General features: G+C 56.3%; 5 protein-coding genes across 5 annotated transcripts; 3 read left to right on the top strand and 2 right to left on the bottom strand.

The window, feature by feature from the left end:
- The first annotated feature begins 252 nt into the window (after positions 1-252).
- Positions 253-1616, top strand: TRAVEDRAFT_145653 (replication protein A subunit RPA32). Its single transcript, XM_008038525.1, has 7 exons — positions 253-329; positions 382-503; positions 558-665; positions 713-858; positions 911-1067; positions 1127-1383; positions 1438-1616. Exons 1-7 carry the CDS (start codon positions 320-322, stop codon positions 1514-1516), a joined length of 879 nt encoding a protein of 292 aa, XP_008036716.1. The 5' UTR covers positions 253-319; the 3' UTR covers positions 1517-1616.
- A 257-nt stretch (positions 1617-1873) lies between these two features.
- Positions 1874-3244, top strand: TRAVEDRAFT_45592 (uncharacterized protein; the record flags this gene model as incomplete). The annotated part of the gene is made up of 6 exons (XM_008038087.1): positions 1874-1897; positions 1957-2064; positions 2114-2416; positions 2472-2859; positions 2925-3090; positions 3148-3244. The coding sequence occupies 6 exons, from the start codon at positions 1874-1876 to the stop codon at positions 3242-3244; spliced, it is 1086 nt and encodes a 361-aa protein (XP_008036278.1).
- A 1220-nt stretch (positions 3245-4464) lies between these two features.
- On the bottom strand, positions 4465-5838 carry TRAVEDRAFT_27953 (uncharacterized protein). The gene is made up of 6 exons (XM_008037901.1): positions 5652-5838; positions 5294-5586; positions 5202-5229; positions 5015-5142; positions 4602-4961; positions 4465-4545 (listed from the first exon to the last, which is right to left on the bottom strand). The coding sequence occupies exons 1-5, from the start codon at positions 5738-5740 to the stop codon at positions 4621-4623; spliced, it is 879 nt and encodes a 292-aa protein (XP_008036092.1). The 5' UTR covers positions 5741-5838; the 3' UTR covers positions 4465-4545; positions 4602-4620.
- Positions 5839-6134: 296 nt separating this feature from the next.
- On the top strand, positions 6135-14559 carry TRAVEDRAFT_63914 (uncharacterized protein). The gene is made up of 21 exons (XM_008038524.1): positions 6135-6361; positions 6414-9086; positions 9142-9925; positions 9982-10094; positions 10152-10253; positions 10308-10478; positions 10531-10812; positions 10864-10950; positions 11008-11117; positions 11171-11247; positions 11297-11609; positions 11658-12339; positions 12390-12522; positions 12575-12729; positions 12781-13326; positions 13380-13932; positions 13991-14127; positions 14181-14253; positions 14306-14323; positions 14379-14430; positions 14483-14559. Exons 1-16 carry the CDS (start codon positions 6155-6157, stop codon positions 13533-13535), a joined length of 6591 nt encoding a protein of 2196 aa, XP_008036715.1. The 5' UTR covers positions 6135-6154; the 3' UTR covers positions 13536-13932; positions 13991-14127; positions 14181-14253; positions 14306-14323; positions 14379-14430; positions 14483-14559.
- Positions 14560-15235: 676 nt separating this feature from the next.
- On the bottom strand, positions 15236-16058 carry TRAVEDRAFT_63913 (uncharacterized protein). Its single transcript, XM_008038523.1, has 4 exons — positions 15872-16058; positions 15753-15812; positions 15564-15680; positions 15236-15507 (listed from the first exon to the last, which is right to left on the bottom strand). The coding sequence occupies exons 1-4, from the start codon at positions 16019-16021 to the stop codon at positions 15427-15429; spliced, it is 408 nt and encodes a 135-aa protein (XP_008036714.1). The 5' UTR covers positions 16022-16058; the 3' UTR covers positions 15236-15426.
- Between the last annotated feature and the right edge of the window lie 1313 nt (positions 16059-17371).

Genomic DNA, 17371 nt, shown 5'->3' with positions numbered 1-17371 from the left:
GGGGTTTCGGGCGGACGGACTTGGCCTTGTAGTAGACATGACACAACACTCGCATCACCACTCAGCAAACTATGTAATCGCAGTACACCTAGTCGCGCACTCTTTAGACGTCTTCTTGCCATCGCTGCTTGCCTCGAGCACTTCGAGTGCTGCGTGACAGTCGCGTGACCGATATCTGACGCGTCGCATAACGGTCACGCTCCGTGCTTGAGACGCGCGCTCGGCTGAGTCGCGTCTCGACCTCATCCACCACGACTCCTTCCTCCTGCGCACTTTCCGGCCAAACACCCCTTGCAAGAACATATTTTTCCGAAGAGACATGAGTGGATGTACGTGATACACAGTGCTGCTCACCCCTGCCATCCACTGAGCCGTCTACAGTTGGCGAGAACCCTTTCTACGGTAACGGCGGAGGCGGCGGTGGTGGGGGTGCAGGAGGAGGCGGTTACCTGTCTCAAAATTCGCCGTTCGGAAGTGGAGGGAGCCCGGGGGGCACTGCACGCGTAAGTCTTGCCAGCTCTTCCTGCTACTCACTGTCAATAACCGCGTCTGTATAGCGTGCTGCGTCGCACGCGCTGAGACCAGTCACCCTGAAACAACTGGTCGAGGCTTCGCAAGCCCACTCTGACGCGGATTGGACGATTGGAGATGTCGAAGTGGGACAAGTGAGTCTGACGGTGCCGTGCACATGACATCACCTAATGTTTAATAGGTGACCGTCGTCGCGCAAGTTCTCTCCATACAGCCACAGACCACAAATTGCATCTACTTGCTCAACGATGGCACCGCAAACATGGAAGCGCGACAGTGGGTGGACGCGAACACTGATGACGAGAACGGCAGCAAGGACGAGATCAAGTTAGCCATTCGCCAGACTTCCCAAAACCCTTTTTCACTAACATGCCAACAGGGAGTCGACCTACATTCGGGTGCTTGGGTCACTAAAGGTCTTTGGGAACAAGAGATACATCACTGCCACACACATCAAGCCGTACAAGGGCGAGGATGAGCTGTTCTTCCACATTCTGGAGGCAGCTACAGTTACTCTCACTTTCGAGCGAGGCCCCGTGCGTACTGCCATTAACACAACGCTCTGAAACCAACCTTGACATGGTCCTGCGTTTAGCCTCCCCGGCCAAGCGAGGGTGCACACGCCCTCATGAACAGGGCGAACACTGCCGCCGCAGGACAATCCGCATACACCGCGCAATCTTCCACCACCGCGGCCTCTACGGGGCAGTTCGCCCACTTCGCGCCGCTGCAGCGCGAGATCATGCAGTTCATCGTCTCACAGCCCAAAAGCGACGAGGGTGTTCACGTAGCGGCGATCGCCAGACATGTCGCTACCTTGGGGCCAGATCTCGGAAACGCGCACTCAATCAGGTATTTACAATCCGCGTCCTTCGTCCATGTCTAGCTTACACAAGTCTCCTACAGTCAAGCCTTGGATCATCTCATGGATCAAGGTCACGTATACAGCACGATCGACGATTCTCATTTCAGCGTGTCAGAGTAAACCAGCTGTGGTCATAGTATTGTATTATATCGGTTGCTCGTTGTTATCACGTCTAGCTATTCAGTATACGTATGTAGAATTCATCACTCGACTTAGCTTTCCTCCGCCCGTGTTGTTTTATCCAGATCGGTGTACACGGGCTCTGCTGGTTCATACCAGACCCTGATATAGCTGACATCGATGCCTCGTGACAGCTGCGGTAACGCGATTGCTTTCGGCCTGGGTTATGTCCTTTAGTCCTTTGTACTTCATTGCTCACCATCCTTCCCTCAACGATAGATCACTAGTGACCGAGTACTGTGAACTCAGGAAGGTACCTTGCCACTAACGCTTATTCTCAACAAGCGGGACCAAGCTATGAGTGAACAGTCTCAGAGATCGGTAAGCACATATATATGTTGCTAGTGCCACTGGGGTATTGACGTATGGATCAATAACAGCGAAATGATATGAATAAGATTCGTCCAGTCACGCTCCGACAAATTGTGAATGCCACCAGAGCGCACTCTGATGCTCCGTTTCATATTGGCAACGAGCTTGTTCTGGGAGTATGTATCTCAAATGTTCATGCAGCGCCGCCACTCAACTGGACATAAGGTGGTCACTGTTGCCCAGGTTGTCCGCGTACGCCGTTACGACACGGCGACCTTGCTCGACCTCGAGGATGGCACAACGGGCGGGAGAATATTCGCAAAGCGGTGGCTCAACGGCCAAGACTCCGACGGACTGCCCGACGAAGAGCAGTACTATGCGCGCATCGTGGGTACCATTGTCCGCGGACATGAAAGCAAGAACACGCTCAGGGTGGAGGGGATCCAAAGGGTCACCGATCCCCACCAGTTGTTCCTCCACATCTTGGAGGCCGCGTTTGTTTCTCTAACTCTCGAACGAGGACCTCCGGTTTGTCTTTCACTTCTTTCCCCCGGTGTTAGACGTCTGATACAAATCTCTGTAGCCCCTATCTGTACGACGTAGCGTTGGACCGAGGTTCCTAAGTGGCGAACAAGCAGTTCCTGCACAATGCGCCCTTCCTAGTGCACCCACTACACCAGCGGTTACCCGAGTTGCTCGGCCCTCCCACGCCTTACAGTCTACGCCCACTCGGCAAGTAGTTACAAGCAGCCCGGCGATCCCGCCTCGTCCGCCCACGCCTCCCCCACCCGCAGTCCGCCCACACACGCCTCCCGCACCCGTAGTCCATCCACCGACGCCTCCCCGATCGCCCTCGCCCCAATATGCGACTCCCCCATCTTCCCCTTCGCCCCCGAGGGCACAATCGCCTCCGACATCTCCCTCACCGGCGCCGGCAAGGGCTAGCTCCTCAGCAATCCAGCAATCCTCTGGTAAACTTCAGCTTCTATAGTCGTGTTGTCTATGATGATACTGACACCATGATGCTTTGGGATAGAATCGCGCCGCGTCTCAGGAATCAAACGCGATCCATGGGCACATCTCAGCGCCCTGGAACGGGCGATCCTCCTGCAGATCTTCAATGCGCCTTCAGACGAGGAAGTGAGCGTGCGCGCGATTACACGCGGAGTGAGCCACTATGAAGTCACGCAGGCGGACATCAGGTAAGTCGATGCGTTGAGGGCTGATCGTGTGTATACGCTGAGTTATGTTACGTGAAGTCACGCCCTGGATGCTCTGACGGACAAGGGATTCGTCGAACCCTTGGACAACGAGCACTACATCATCAAGACGAACCACTACCCCACCTCATCCTAACGTCTATCGGCTACTCCAGTCCATGATACCCCCTAATTGGAGACTGCAAGTTTTGCTCCTTCCGGCTCGCGGGGTATACTTAGGGCGATGGCTTGGCCTATGAGACGACCTACCGAGGCGGTTATATCGGCGGTTCATCACTGGTCGCCGTGGTCTGTAAGTGGCCGCCAATAATTCAATTCTGGACCAATCATCAACTTCGGGGCATACGTCACCCTACGATCGATTCGATATGTGAGTCGAAGCCCGGTAGGTGCCCGACGGTTATAGACTATTTAGTGTACCGCCTCAGAAAGGGGTGACCTCAATGTAGTAAGAAGAAAATACCGCACCGTGGCCTAAGCAAGCGGTCCGACGGATGTAGCTCACAGGGGGAGGCGGTGTCGCGGGATCCGACGCGCCCTCCGCGGAATTCCCTCTTTGGTCCACACTAGAATCGGACCAGTGGCGGGATGGCCGCAGCACACGGCTCACGTTCTGGGGGCATAAGAGACCGCTGCTCCTCGCTGTCAACTTCACTACTCGTCTCGACGTCGACACTCACCCACCCAGGACCAACCCGCCGCTACATTACTCACACCTCACCCCCACCAGACTACTATCCTCCAGCATGGTCATCTTGGCCCCCTCTGATACTATGGCCAGACACGCCCGTGCACTCGAGCCCCCGTACCCCTCGTTCGCCCTCGCGGTGTCCGAGATGGAGGGCGAGTCCGATGATGGGCGACAGTTCCAGCGAGCGGCGCCCTCGAGACCTGTGCTGCAGCGCGCTTCTATTGACTCTGTATCGAGTCCGTTCGCAAGGCCGATCCTCCAACATACCCACTCTTTGAAGGTATGTTTTTATTTCAGGTTGCGTCACAGAGCATCGACTCATCTTGCTCTCTCAGCGCGTCTCAAGACGATCGACCGAGCTGCTGGATGACAACGGCTCTATGGCAATGAGGGCTTCATGCGATAACAAGCGGCGCTCGGTGGTGAGTAAACACTGAACGCGTGAAGAGCAGACAACTCACCAATACGCTGATAATAGCGCCCCGAATTGCGTCTCAGCTGGGGTGATCGAACCAGTGCGGTCCGGAAGCGCAGTACCAGTCTGCCAACGAAGTTCACACCCGCGCCAAAGCCTTCCAACGCGACGGTCATGCGGGTATTGTTTGTCGTGAGTCCCCATCCGTCTGGTTGTTCGCTCATTAGCTCAATCTTCTGGGATATAGGACTGGTGCGTCTCGGTCAAGGACAAGTGCAAAGCGATTGTATAGTGTGGCAGCCATATTGTTCTTCGGTTAACTCTCCTACGTCTCGATCACATATTGTATCAGCACAAGCAAGATTCAAAGAATTATTCATAACACACATTTACAAACACGAACCAATTAATTTGAGGATCCCCCCGCCCTGGTAGCCGCCGCCGAGCCGTAGGGGCGCTGGGCCTCCAAGAACTTGCCGATATCGTGCGCGATCCAGTCGTGCATTCTGGATGACGGATGCAGGTTGTCGGCCCAGATGTCCCCGCCTTCTCTCGCGACGTGGTCCGGGTCGAAGCCATGCGCAACAGGGTCGTCGAGTACGCGCGTGAACGTATCCCACGACGAGAAGAGTAGTGTGGTCGCGTCAGTGTGGTCTCGGGCGAATTGGTGGACCCGCGTGCGCAGACAGGAGTTCCAAAACGTGTATGGGCGGTCGAAGCCTGGGTCGGCACCGCTGAATGCGACACCTACGACCTTTCTGAGCGAGGTATATAAAGGGAGAGCATGGATGCTTGCGTACCAACAGGCGTGCGATGGATGGGTGGGACATCGATGAACAAGAAATTGCGGGCACCTACCTCGTAGAGCCGTTCTTGCTCCACGAAGAGCTCATCGAGCGCATCGGGCATCTCAACGAGTTCTAGATGCCTGCATTACAAGTAACGTCCGTCAGTGCTACACAGCAGATTGATGATTGGACCACATACGCGCAGTCGTTGATACCAATCCACGTTACTGGTAGGCCATTTATATACTCAGCCACGAGCACATGCCGTACTGCAATAAGGTGTTCACGCACCGAACAGGGAGTCTTCGGCACTCCAGGGGGCCCAGCGAGGCTTCTCACCAACTCGGGGCAAGAAGTTGACCTGAACCTGCTTGCGGACGCCTTGCACTGAGTCGCCGCCGACCGCGTAGTCGTAGACCAAGAGCTTCGACTGGCTATATTCTGTGATGAGATGACCGACCCAGTTGGGCATCGCAGGTTCGGCCCATGTCACGCCAGGGAACTCTATGCCTAGTGGAGCCTCGTCTGAAGGGTTCGTGGTGATCTTGTTGTACAGGTAGCCGATGTCCGAGTACGAATCGCCGCTATGGTGAGCAAGAAGTCGTGTTCTGTCACAATCCCGTCGGACATCGTCTCTGCAGACACATACAAGATCACCAGGTATCGCAGGCCATTGTAACCGCGCCAACTGGGACGGATGACGTTAAGATCTGAAGCTTCCGAAGCCGTGGGAGCCATGCTGCAGGACAAGGGTCAGCACGGTCGCGCCTGGTGGACTGGTGGCAGTCAGAAAGATAGATGCAAGCAGAACAGACACAACGCGAGGCCTGGCCGACCTGTCCCGCTCGCGATAAGTGATATACACCGTCAAGTTAAGCAGCCCACAATAAGGGCGCTAACGCGTTCCGCCGTGTGCCCGATGCGATCTCCCGCACGTGCCTGCAATGGCTCATACGCGCAGTGCAGCCCTCCTCGTCCCGCTCTCTCCTTGTCCTCGACGTCGATCCCGCCGGCGTCCTGCGCGCCTCATTGTCCTCATGGAATTGCTCTGACGAATACATCACTCATCCTGCTCTCGGTACTCACTTGTAACACTCACGACCTGCATGCATCTCTTCTGAACGCTCTCCTAGATCCATCCCCACTTTCACGATGTCTCCGTGGTCGTTCTCATGGCTACCTGCTTTGCCTACTATTGATTTCTCTCTTCCCTCGGGTATCCAGAAACGTTTTATCTCATTTGCGCTCAGGCAGTCCCTCGGACATCTGCTCAAACCCGGTCAACTCGATGTGCAGCAGGTGGATTCCCAGATTGGATCCGGGTACGTCCAAGTCAGAGACCTTGAGTTGAACGACGAGGTTGGTCGCTGTTATAACGTCACACTGTACGTGGCCTATACTTATCTCTCAGGCCATCAACGCTCTCATCTCCGGGCTACCTATACGCTTACGGGACGGCTCCGTAGGCAAAGTCACCGCTCGCATCCCATGGCCGAATCCCCTCACCTCCTCCGTCGGCCTGTCACTCGAGTCTCTCCACTTGACGTTCTACCTGGAGCCCACACTCGCAGATCCCACCGAACGGCCGTTTACAGACAACCTTGCCGATTCCGTCGCGTCTGTGGCGGAAACGTTCATTCATGAGGAGCTCTCTGCGCGCGAAGAAGCGGCCCTACGTGAATCCTTCCATCCTGACCTTGCGCGATCCGATATATCCGAGTTTGAGGAGAACGTACCTGGCGGTCTCGATCCGTTCATCTCCGAGGACGAAGTGCACCAGCACGATGCGGAACCTCCAGGGGTGTCCATCTTCGCGACACTAATTGAACGTTTATTGGCTAGGTTCCAGTTCGACGCGACCGACACTAGGATCACTATTGTCAATCCGCAGAACGCCAGCTTCACCTTGATCGTTCCGGACATCCGTTATAGCACTGAGTCCCAGGCTACCGCTCCGCAGGTCCCCGAAGGCGGCGTGCACGAGGCTGCCGAGAAAGCTACACCGGGAGAAGTGCGGAAAGTCATCATAACCGGTGCCACTGTGACGACGCGATGTTTGCGGCCCCCGAGCCCGAAAGCTCTGGCAGCGTCCCCTGCGACATCTCCTGACACTGCGTCGGGCGACGCAGTGCTGTGCACTCCTTCCTCTCCCACCACGCCTGTCACCCCGGACCCGCCAGCGCCCAATGAAGTGGAACTTTCACAGAGTCAAGCATATTCTCCAGAATATTCTCCAGAAGTGCCACAAATTCATGGCTTACCTTCACCCGCCGAACCCTCCTCTCCCTATCATTCAGATTCATCCGACATGGACGAGGAGACCCAGATGTTCATGTCGCAGTCGATTGCAATGCTCCCTCCACGTCCAATATCCCCTGCCAGCTCGGTAGCGAGCAGCATGTATCAAAGTGCTATATCCACTTCTGCACCAGATACAGGCCTCGATGATATTCCGGAGGAGGCGTCGCAGTCTCGCAGTTCGACCCCCTCGCCTCCCGAACGAGTGGAAGCTGTCGAGGAACAAGCAGTTTCCATACCCGTCGAGACAGTCGAGTCCCCTGCAGGCACACCGCCAGCTTCGCGGTCCCCAGTGACCTCCCCTTTCCAGCGTCGGCTGGATATTCGCACTGCCGAGATCGAAGACGAGACAGTACTCTCGTTGGGATCTGAGCCCATCGAGATACGGCTGACCACTCCCTCGCCGCATCCTCCTCCTGTTCCTCAACCCTCCCCATCTTCCGCACCGTCCAACGCACAGCATGATTCGCGAGCCGCGAGCCGCCCGACAATCGATGACAGCGCCCCTCGTCAAGACCGCATGCGGGTGGACTTGACTATGGGGACCATCGCATGTGCGCTCAGCGCGACGCAAATCCGGAGCGTCATCGACATTGCGGAGGTCTGGACATCCCACAGTCCTGCTCCATCGCCTCTTCAGGTGTCCAAGGCCGCCGGAGAGGCCAGCTCTCCTTCTCCTTTCGACGACCTCGAGGCTGCGCTGCGCGTGCGTGGCGTTGTCATTCTCTTGTTGTCGTCATCAAGGACGTCCGCATCAAGTCCAGACGACGCATTGACGGAGTTCTTCTCTCGGCCTCTGGTTCCCCCGCGCCTTCCTGGTGGATACGTACGCGTTCATATCGAAGGGATTTCCAGCTCTGTGTCAATACGTCCCGGAGATGTGGCCAAGGGCAGGCGATCATCGTCTGGACGAGATGCACCATCTATTTCTGCGTCATTGACGATCTCCGAGATCTCTGCATTCGCCTTCCTTCCTCCCTCATCTCCCGATGCCGATATGTCGGCGTCTCCCATCCTTGTCACGGACCCACACCTTCCTTCCCAATATACCCCGGGCCACGTCCACCCCTCACTTGATACCTCTCCGGAACACAGCGCGTCATTACCGGTCTTCGACATCATCGACTGGACGCACCCAAGCCAGAGAAGCGCTGGCGCGAAGCTCTCCTGGTGGAGAACAAAGCCCGTTGCTACAGCACGTCCCTCGTCGCAAAGCACAAGACGAGACCCGGAACCCTTCGAGTCTTCTAGCCCTCCCTTCACCCGTCCATTCCCAGTGGTATTGCCTTCCTCCCCAGGACGACTCGGACTTGCGGGGTTGTCACCATCTCCTGGGAAGGGACAACACGCGATACCCAAGCCTACATCTCCGGCCCTCACCGTGAAGTTCAGATCCGCGACGAGAGACCACCGCGACGCGCCCGACGTACAGGTCTCGCTTGCACCTGTTCACGTCTTCCTGGACGTCGGGGCGATGCTCAGCCCCGCGCAGGATGGAAAGAGCGAGCTGTTGCGATTCGTCGAAGAGCTTGCCGGGTCTCGTGATCCTCAACAGACCCAGGGCCTAGCTGATGCGGAGCCTATGGAGTCTGACGACGATACAGAGGACGGAGGCTCGCGTCCTGGGACGCCTCGAGCACCTGGTTTGCGGGGGTTCCGCGAAGACGATGCCGAACGGGAGAGGCGACGTCTGGAGCAGCTGGTGTTGGATGACCTGGACCTGGGCTATGACTACCGCAAGCCAACTGCACAAACCCAGACGACCCCAAGATCACGTCGTGTCAAGGTAAGTAGTGAAACGCTCTTCGCGGGCAATTTTAGCTGAACAATTGGTGCTGCAGAAATCGCGACACAAACCAGCAGCGATGTCTATTTCTGTCAACTTGCCTTCTGTCCGAGTGGAGATCCGCGTCCCCCCTCCGGCGCAACGCCAACCTCGTTCAGGCGCCGTGATCCTTGACATTCACGACCTCTGTCTCACACCCGGGAGAGCGCCGGAACGCGGAGGCGACCGCACAGCCAGGTTTGGAACTGCTGAGGACCTGTTTGGTGCGGGGCCTGCCCCTCGCGCGTCAAGACAAGACGACAATATCCTGCTTGGCGCGACATGGAAGCGAATAGTCGTCGCGTACTCGCTTGTGGGGGAGTCGAAGGCTCGCGCCATCCTGTCTTTGGGCCCGTTGACCGCACAAGATAGCGGGTCGATCTTCGGCGTGGGCACCCCACCTGCACGCGAGGTCCCTGGCAACAGCCTCCAGCCTCAAGTGCTAGTCAGTCGGACGCCAGTCGCACCGAGCGCGGTCGATGCTGTCAGCTCCACCGCAATATCACTGGACATACCCTCCGTCCACGTCGAACTGTCCAAACCGCTTATTGACGGCCTCCAGCTGTGGGCAGACGACCTAAGCCAGCTCATGGAGGCTGCATTTTCCCCGCAAGCAGGGTCCGATACGGGCACACAGAGAGCTGGTAGCGGGGACTCGAGCATGATCGGTAGCCGATTCTTCGCTAGGACGGAGACGTCTGGAAGCGCGCCCGATAGTGGGGTCACTAGCCTCGCGGGTACGATCAGGGCGCGACAGGAGCCTCGCAGTGAGACGGCGGTCAAGATTACGGTTACTGAGGGTATGGTCTATCATTTGAGGCGCGACGACTGCCGCTAACGTGCCGCCTTATTTCAGCTGCTGTCAGGTTGTGGGTACCGAGAGAAGACAACGAGCAATTCATTGCTCGGCCTTTCGATCTGGTAGCGTCCGATGTTGATGTGCTACTGGAGCTCAAGCCAGAGGGGAAGGTACGTGCCGTCACAATTACGACTATCAATCGACAGTGCTAATTTTCGCCCTTCCAGGATGAGACCGTTGTCACTGTAGGAGTAATGGACCTCAATGTGCACGACCACAGCACGACGGGGCGTAACTGCTTCCTTTCCCTGACCACGCCTCGCTCCCTCGTATGTCATCCTCAACTTTCATGCTAAGAGCGTTGCTGACCGTTTTCCGGGCAGAACACCACGGTCAAGTCTGCCCTCAAGCTCCGCTTTACCTCATTGGTAGTTCCTGAGACTACAGCCAAGGAGTCCAGGGTCCGGCTTACGCTTTGTGGGATCACGTACCATTTCTACCCTGACCTGAAGTGGGCGACCGACCTCGGCCGCTTCGTCAAGGCACCGCCAGGAGTAAATGTCCATGTCATGACCGAATGTGCGATGAGCTGACGTTATCCCGTAGGCCTTCGAGTCTGTCGTTCCCAGCGAGCGGACGCGGGTCAACGTCAAGGTCCTGGACACATCGATCCGTCTTCTCGCGCCATCACATCCGGGGGCCGTCGTCCCATATATCGGAGAGCTCGATTTCTCGACTGTGATAGAGGGAAACTCACCCACTTCAACGATAAACCTCGCTATTCCAGCGTTGTCGCTCCTGCTCATAGACGATATATCGAGCTCTCCAGAGGATTCAGACGCCTCTGGTCGCGCACATGCAACCGCGCATGGCGTAGGATTCTGGAAGGTCGGTGTCTCAATCTTCCTTGAATTGCAGATTTTAACAACTAGTGCACAGTCGGCTGGATATGCGCTGTTCGTGGAGGTGTCCGACCTCATCCTCTCATTCAAGAAGATCGACTCCGTAACGCCACCCGATACCCGAGTGAGTAGGAGTTCGCCTTTGCTCAGAGTTGGATGTTAACGCATCGCTTGACCTCAGCTTCTCATCGAACAAGGTGATCTTCGCTTGCACATGTGCGCAGATACGATGGGAGCACTGGGCGCGTTTATCGGAGACCTGTCGAGTGCATTCAAACCTCCCGTTCCAGAGTCAGTTGTCACAAACGTCCATCCGCTGCATGTATTGACCCCCAGCTATGTAGAACACCCGCCGAGGTCAAGCCGCGTATCGAGCCTCCGAATGTTAGCAAGAGGCCTGCGCACGGTCGCAGCATGCTGTGTAAGTTACTCTTGCTACACCTGAGATATTTTCTCATGATCCCTCGCAGCTTCTCTGGACGAACAAGCGTTCAGGCGCGTACCCGAGGTCGGCGCCGCTCCCGACATGATAGAGGATGACCTCCCAACGAATCCGGATTACCTCGATGAGTCGTTCGGGGCTGCCGCCGGTCTTCGTGAGCTCAGCGACGACGAGTTCGACGAATCAGATGTCGAAGGCTCTTACACTCCTCTGGGCGCTGAGGATCCGAGAGGCGTCACATCCGCATGGGGCGGCGAGACGGTCAGGATACTGCGACCCGAAGGAATTCGCGTGGTGGAGAACTACTTCGAGACCTTGCCGCCTGACCAGGGTGATTCCAGGTACGTGTTCAGTGGCGTGAGGAAGGCTCGTTTTGACCCTCCTCTCAGTTATGGTAATACGACTTTTCGCACGCGTGTTCACGACTTCAATGTTGTGGTCTTCTTGTACGATGGGTACGACTGGGTGCGGACCCGGAAGATCATCGAGGAGAAGGCGAAGGAGATGCGGCGCAAACTTGCCAAGATCCGCCAACTCGTCGCCAGCGGGCAGACCCCGGATCCGAGCGTGGAGGAGACGAATGCGCTGCTTTTCAACTCGGTGTACATCGGTTTGGAGCACAACATCGACGAGCTGGAACCGGGCGCGCTCATCGCGGCTATCGACGAGGAGCTGAACGAGGACTTCGAGACCACTACTCAAAGCTCGTGGCAGTCTCTGAAACCTCAGCCTTTGGCGTCACCTGGCAGAGGTGGCTCCAATTCAACGAAGTCTCATCGTCGACGTCTTCGTCGTGCAAAGGGCCCTAGCATGGAGTTCCGGTTGGAGGGCCTGGATGCGGAGGTAGACAACTATCGGGAAGACGAAGACCTGGTCTCCCGAATCTTGGCTACCATCAAGGAGGTCGAAATCTTGGACCACATCAAGACCTCGACATGGAAGAAGTTCTTGACAAGTCTCCATACGGATGCACGCGGAAACGTTCGGGAGAGCGACTCAAACATGGTACGGGTCGAGCTCCGCACACTGCACCCGGTTCCTGGTCACCCGTCGGAAGAAGCTAGACTTCGCGCAAGTAGCTCACTTCTAGCTCATGGTGCCATTCACTTATGCTTCTGCAGGCCAAGGTTTTGCCCCTGAGGCTGCATGTGGATCAAGATGCGCTGGACTTCCTAAAGCAGTTTTTCAGCTTCAAGGACCCCGACGCTGCCCCGCCCGCCGCGCCCTCGGAGCCGTCGAACGAGATTTACTTCCGTATGCCATCACATGTCTCCAACGAGCCCGACGTCTCATATTTGTTTTGCAGAGCAAGCCGAAGTCTTCCCGATTGACCTGAAGCTGGACTATAAGCCCCGCAGAGTGGATTATCGAGCCTTGCGCGAGGGTCGCACAATCGAACTGATGAACTTCTTCCACTTTGACGGCTCAGAGATGACCTTGCGGCACCTTACGCTCAATGGGGTAGGTCTCGTCCTTCCCCTGCGCCCCGGCCCGCACTAACGCTATGTAAAGATTACTGGATGGCCGCGATTTTTCGACCTCCTGAACGACCTCTGGACACCTGACGTCAAGGCAACTCAGCTGGTCGAGGTGATCTCCGGTGTAGCCCCGATCCGGTCCGTCGTGAACGTCGGGTCCGGTGTAGCCGACCTTGTCTTGCTGCCCATCGCGCAATACAAGAAAGACGGGCGCGTGGTGCGCGGCCTCCAGAAGGGCGCGAATTCATTCGTCCAGTCGACCGCGATGGAGGCCATCCGACTCGGCGCACGCCTCGCCACGGGCACCCAGGTCATCCTGGAGCAGGCGGAGACCGTGCTCGGCGGCCACTTCAGGGACCAGGTCACGGCCGAGGCGCTGCAGATACCTCCCGGATTTGAGATTGACGAGGAGGGTATGGAAGAAGATGCGGGAGATCTGATCAGCAAGTATGCGGACCAGCCGACGAATGTGAAGGAGGGCGTCAAGTCGGCGTACAAGAGCCTCAAACGGAACCTCAATTCCGCGGCGCAGACCATCCTGGCGGTGCCCATGGAAGTGTACGAACGTTCGGGCAACGAGGTATGTGTATGTGGTAGAAATATGCGACACCCGCAGCTCACCGTTCATCGTAGGGACCCGTTCGCGCCGTCGTGCGCGCCGTACCGATCGCGGTCTTGAAGCCCATGATCGGTGCCAGTGAGGCCGTGAGCAAGACACTGCTCGGTCTCCAGAATACCCTGGATCCCAACATCAGACAAGAGAACGAGGCGAAATACAAGCAGCGATGAGTTGGAAGGATCTTGCTTTCTTGCATAGACGGATGTTTTTCACTGTACTTCCGCATTCGTAGTCATACCTGTACACATTACCGGAAACATATCTCATACCATAGGTGTACACTACCATAGCAATACATCGAGCAGACTGGCCACAAAGCATATCGACGCGTGAGGGGGAATAATCGAGAAAAGGCGAAGCAAGCAGGGCGGCGATACAACTTAGTCGATCTCCATACCCATTGACCGGCCCTCTCCTGAAACGAGAGCGCTCCGGCTCTTCGCCGCAACCTTGATCTTCTCCTTGATCTTTTCAGACTGGGGAGTAATGGGCTGGACGAGCTTGACGGAGGTCTTCTCGAGCTTGCGCTTCCGGTGAGCCTTGAGCTTCTCCCTTGCGGCAGCCATACTGGTTGGAGGGGGAATGAGGAGCGGTCCTAGGATCAGTGTATAGGACGAGGGCGTACCGGTTCTTCCAGAATGCGTTCTCCCTCTTCGACTTGATCTCCGCAATCCTCCTGATTGCCTTGACCGTGTTCTGGACGAGCTCGCGGTCGTAGCGGACGGGGACGTTTCTCCTCTTCTCGAAGTCGATAGTGGAGTCCTGGAGAGACTTTGGTTTGCTAAAGCAAATGAAGAGAGCGAATTTGGGCTCACCACAGTCATCTCCTTGCCCGCAGCCTTCCGGAACGCCTTCGTCCAGCGGACCTTCCTCGGGTTACGCTTCATCCTGGAGAGAACCGTCAGAGCTGCTCATTCGTAGCTTTCAAGATAGATCGTACTTGAAGTTTTTATGGCACCTGGACAGCAAGATGTCAGAGATATCAATATATCGCATATCGGAGGGGTGCTCACTTCGAGGTGCAGAAACGGAAGACCTTCGCATCGTTCCGGACGAACGCGGACCCTGCGCAGACAGTCAGCGACCCATATCCTCCCAGTAGCGCTAGATCACATACCGTGCCCCGGGTAGACGCTTTTTGAGCAGAAGTAGCACTTTTCGATACGCATGGCGGCAGCAGTCCAAGATGTGTGCTATGGAGGTGCAGAGCGGGCGCTTCACACAGTCCTCCACCAAGAATTTCTTAGACGCTCGATCCACGCCAAACAGTCGCAAACAGACGCGGAGTTCGCTGGCGTTGCTGCTCGATCAGGACGTTGTCCACAACGTCGACCAGGCCACCACGTACCGTCCCGACAGCTCAATCGTTGCTGCCTATGCCTTCTTTCTCGTGTGTTATACACCGTGTTTGCATGCCTCAAGATGTCTTCAAGATCCTCAACGCAAGAACGCGCAAGAGTCTGGTGTGATCGGTGCAGCCGCAGCAAGGTAGTCAAGAGGGCGCGACATGCAAGTTTAGCGTGAAGACCAGTCCGAGTGCAGTTCGACAGAGCAAGATTTCAAGACCTCAAGGCCTCAAGAGTGGTGTGAGCGTGCAAGAACAGTGTGCCCAAGACGTCAAGTTCGCAAGACCATCAATATGTAACAAGACCGTCCGCGCACAACGCGTCAAGCAGCGGCTGAGATGACGTCCAGTGTGAGCCAGTTTGGAACGTAATGTCTGCTTAGCGTGCTGCGTTCTAGTGTGGGATGCTCGGAGAAGACACGTCAAGTTCCCGAAACATTGTGCCGAAAATGGGTGCTGCTCTCAAGAAGTCAAGAAGCATGCCTGAAGAGATAGTCAAGACATTCCATTATGCGAGTGCGAGTGCGACGATAGCGAAACAATATACAGGAGATCAAGCAAGAACATCGACGAGTATAGATACATTTTACTTATTAGACGGAGCGTATACGCGCGAGCGAAAAGCTGACTGTGGGACTGCGACCAGGGCGCACGAAGAGGAACAAGAAGCGCGAATGCACAAACAAGAACGAAGCTAGCAACGGCCGCGAATCGCGTCAAACATCCTTCGAAACTGAAGACCTGCGCTTGCCAAGGCGGGGAGTACGATAACCATTTCGAACTGCAAGAGCAAGATCCTGCGAGGGATTTGTTGTCAGCGAAAACAAGGTGTCAGAGGGTGGGCTGAACGCACTATAATGAGCGCCGTGAGGCTCCGACGCCTCTTAACACCCACATCGCCATCCTTCTCCTTGCTCATAGCACGATCCAAGCAAAGCGCGACGTTGTTACCTTCCTCCGTAGGGGTAGGCTACACAGAGCGCATTAGCACATCTCAAGCGAGTCACGTTGGGGAAGACGCATCGGAGAGTATACGACGTACCGGAGTGACTTCCTCATCCTGTGCTGGCGCGGGCTCCTCGTAACGATAGTCCACCTTTTGCTTGTGTTCGAGTTGAGGCTACGGGGGGCTTACGACGCGTCTTTAACAGGACCACTCACCATCAAAGCCTCCGACTTCGACTGCTTGCGCGGGTATGGGTGGAATCGGACGACGAGGGATTCGCGGTAGCTTGGGAGACGGAGGGAGTCGTTTTGATATTCGTGCATCATGAGAGTGAAGGAGGGGAAGGGAGGATCGAGCTTGGGCATTCGGAGGTGTTAGAAGCGCGAGAAGTAGCCTAGACACGTAGCACAGAGTCGGGAGCCGAAGAGAAACGAAAAGAGCGGCGGGGAGTCGGGGAGGTGGTGGGGGGAGGGAAAAGATGGGGCGCGGAGCTTGGCGAGCTCGCGCATTTTATGGCGGGGGCGGACGAGGCAACGGCGTTTTCGTAAAAGGGAAACGTCGCATCAGCTGGAACGAGCTTACTGCTCGCCCGACTCCGCTCGCGCGAGCGGCCGTGCGCGGCAACTGGCCGTGGTTGCCTCTTGCCTCAGCGCCAGCTGCCTTCCCCAGACCGATCATGCGCGCCGTGATAGCCCCGCACGGTCAAAGTGACTAGGGCGAGCACGGCAGGGTGTCCCAGAAGAGCAAGTCGCCAGAAGAGGACCGTCGGGTCGACCAGCGGTGGATCGGCAAGTCCAGATACGGCGAATCGCATACGCACGATCGTCACTTTGCGACAGTGCTTGCGCCCTCTTCGACGCGTCAACAGCCTATTGCAGGTCAGCATACATCTCGGCGATTGACTTCTGATGCAGCAGGTACATATGGCCCTGTCTGCACGGCATGCATCAACTTCAACGAGGCCTTGCGGCGTTGATGTACGAGCTGAGGGGCTCGTAGAACGGTGAGTCCGTACAACAATGTCAGTTCGATGTAACAAATGTTTGCATGCATTCCCAACAGGTTATACAGTTCCCTAACCGGCCTGGCGACTCGAATGCCAACAAATGGGTCGTTACGCTGCTCCCCGACATTGCATCCCTCGTCCAGGATGCGTGACACCATGTCACAAATGTCACTCCCCGACGTACTTCGGGGAGATGGTCTGGAAATCGGGCGAGTCCATCCATCCCTTGTTCGTAAAATGCATAACGTGGGTTCACAGGAAACATGGTCCATACGCACTCAGTATAGCCCACGTTATTCCGGGGAATCCGCCATAGTCAACGATATCGTCTCCTCGTGAACGCCTTCAGCGCCGTATTTAGAGACAACGCCGAAAGTCAAGACCAAATGATCTTATGAAGTCGAACCAAGACATTGTATGACAACACGATATGCACGATGGCCACGAGAACGTGTGTAGCAGACATGAATTGGCCACGCACCATCTTTCGACGCCATGCCAAAGAGGCCATGTCTAGCAATGCCAAACGTCAAGCGACAAGCTCAACCAGGGCAGTTACGCGCCGCACCCGCGCGATTTCAAGACAAGAAGAATGGGACGCCAACGCTTCCCCTGGCCGCGTCTTCATCGGTTGGATAACGCCCCAGATGCCATTCAACCTCCAGTTGTGGACGACCAAGAGGAACACGACAAACATGAAGACACCGGA

This window comes from Trametes versicolor, assembly GCF_000271585.1.
Source record: "Trametes versicolor FP-101664 SS1 unplaced genomic scaffold TRAVEscaffold_4, whole genome shotgun sequence".
Classification (NCBI taxonomy): Eukaryota; Fungi; Basidiomycota; class Agaricomycetes; order Polyporales; family Polyporaceae; genus Trametes; species Trametes versicolor.
Note: the sequence above shows the minus strand (reverse complement) of the source record. Positions and strands in the feature narration are given on the sequence as shown.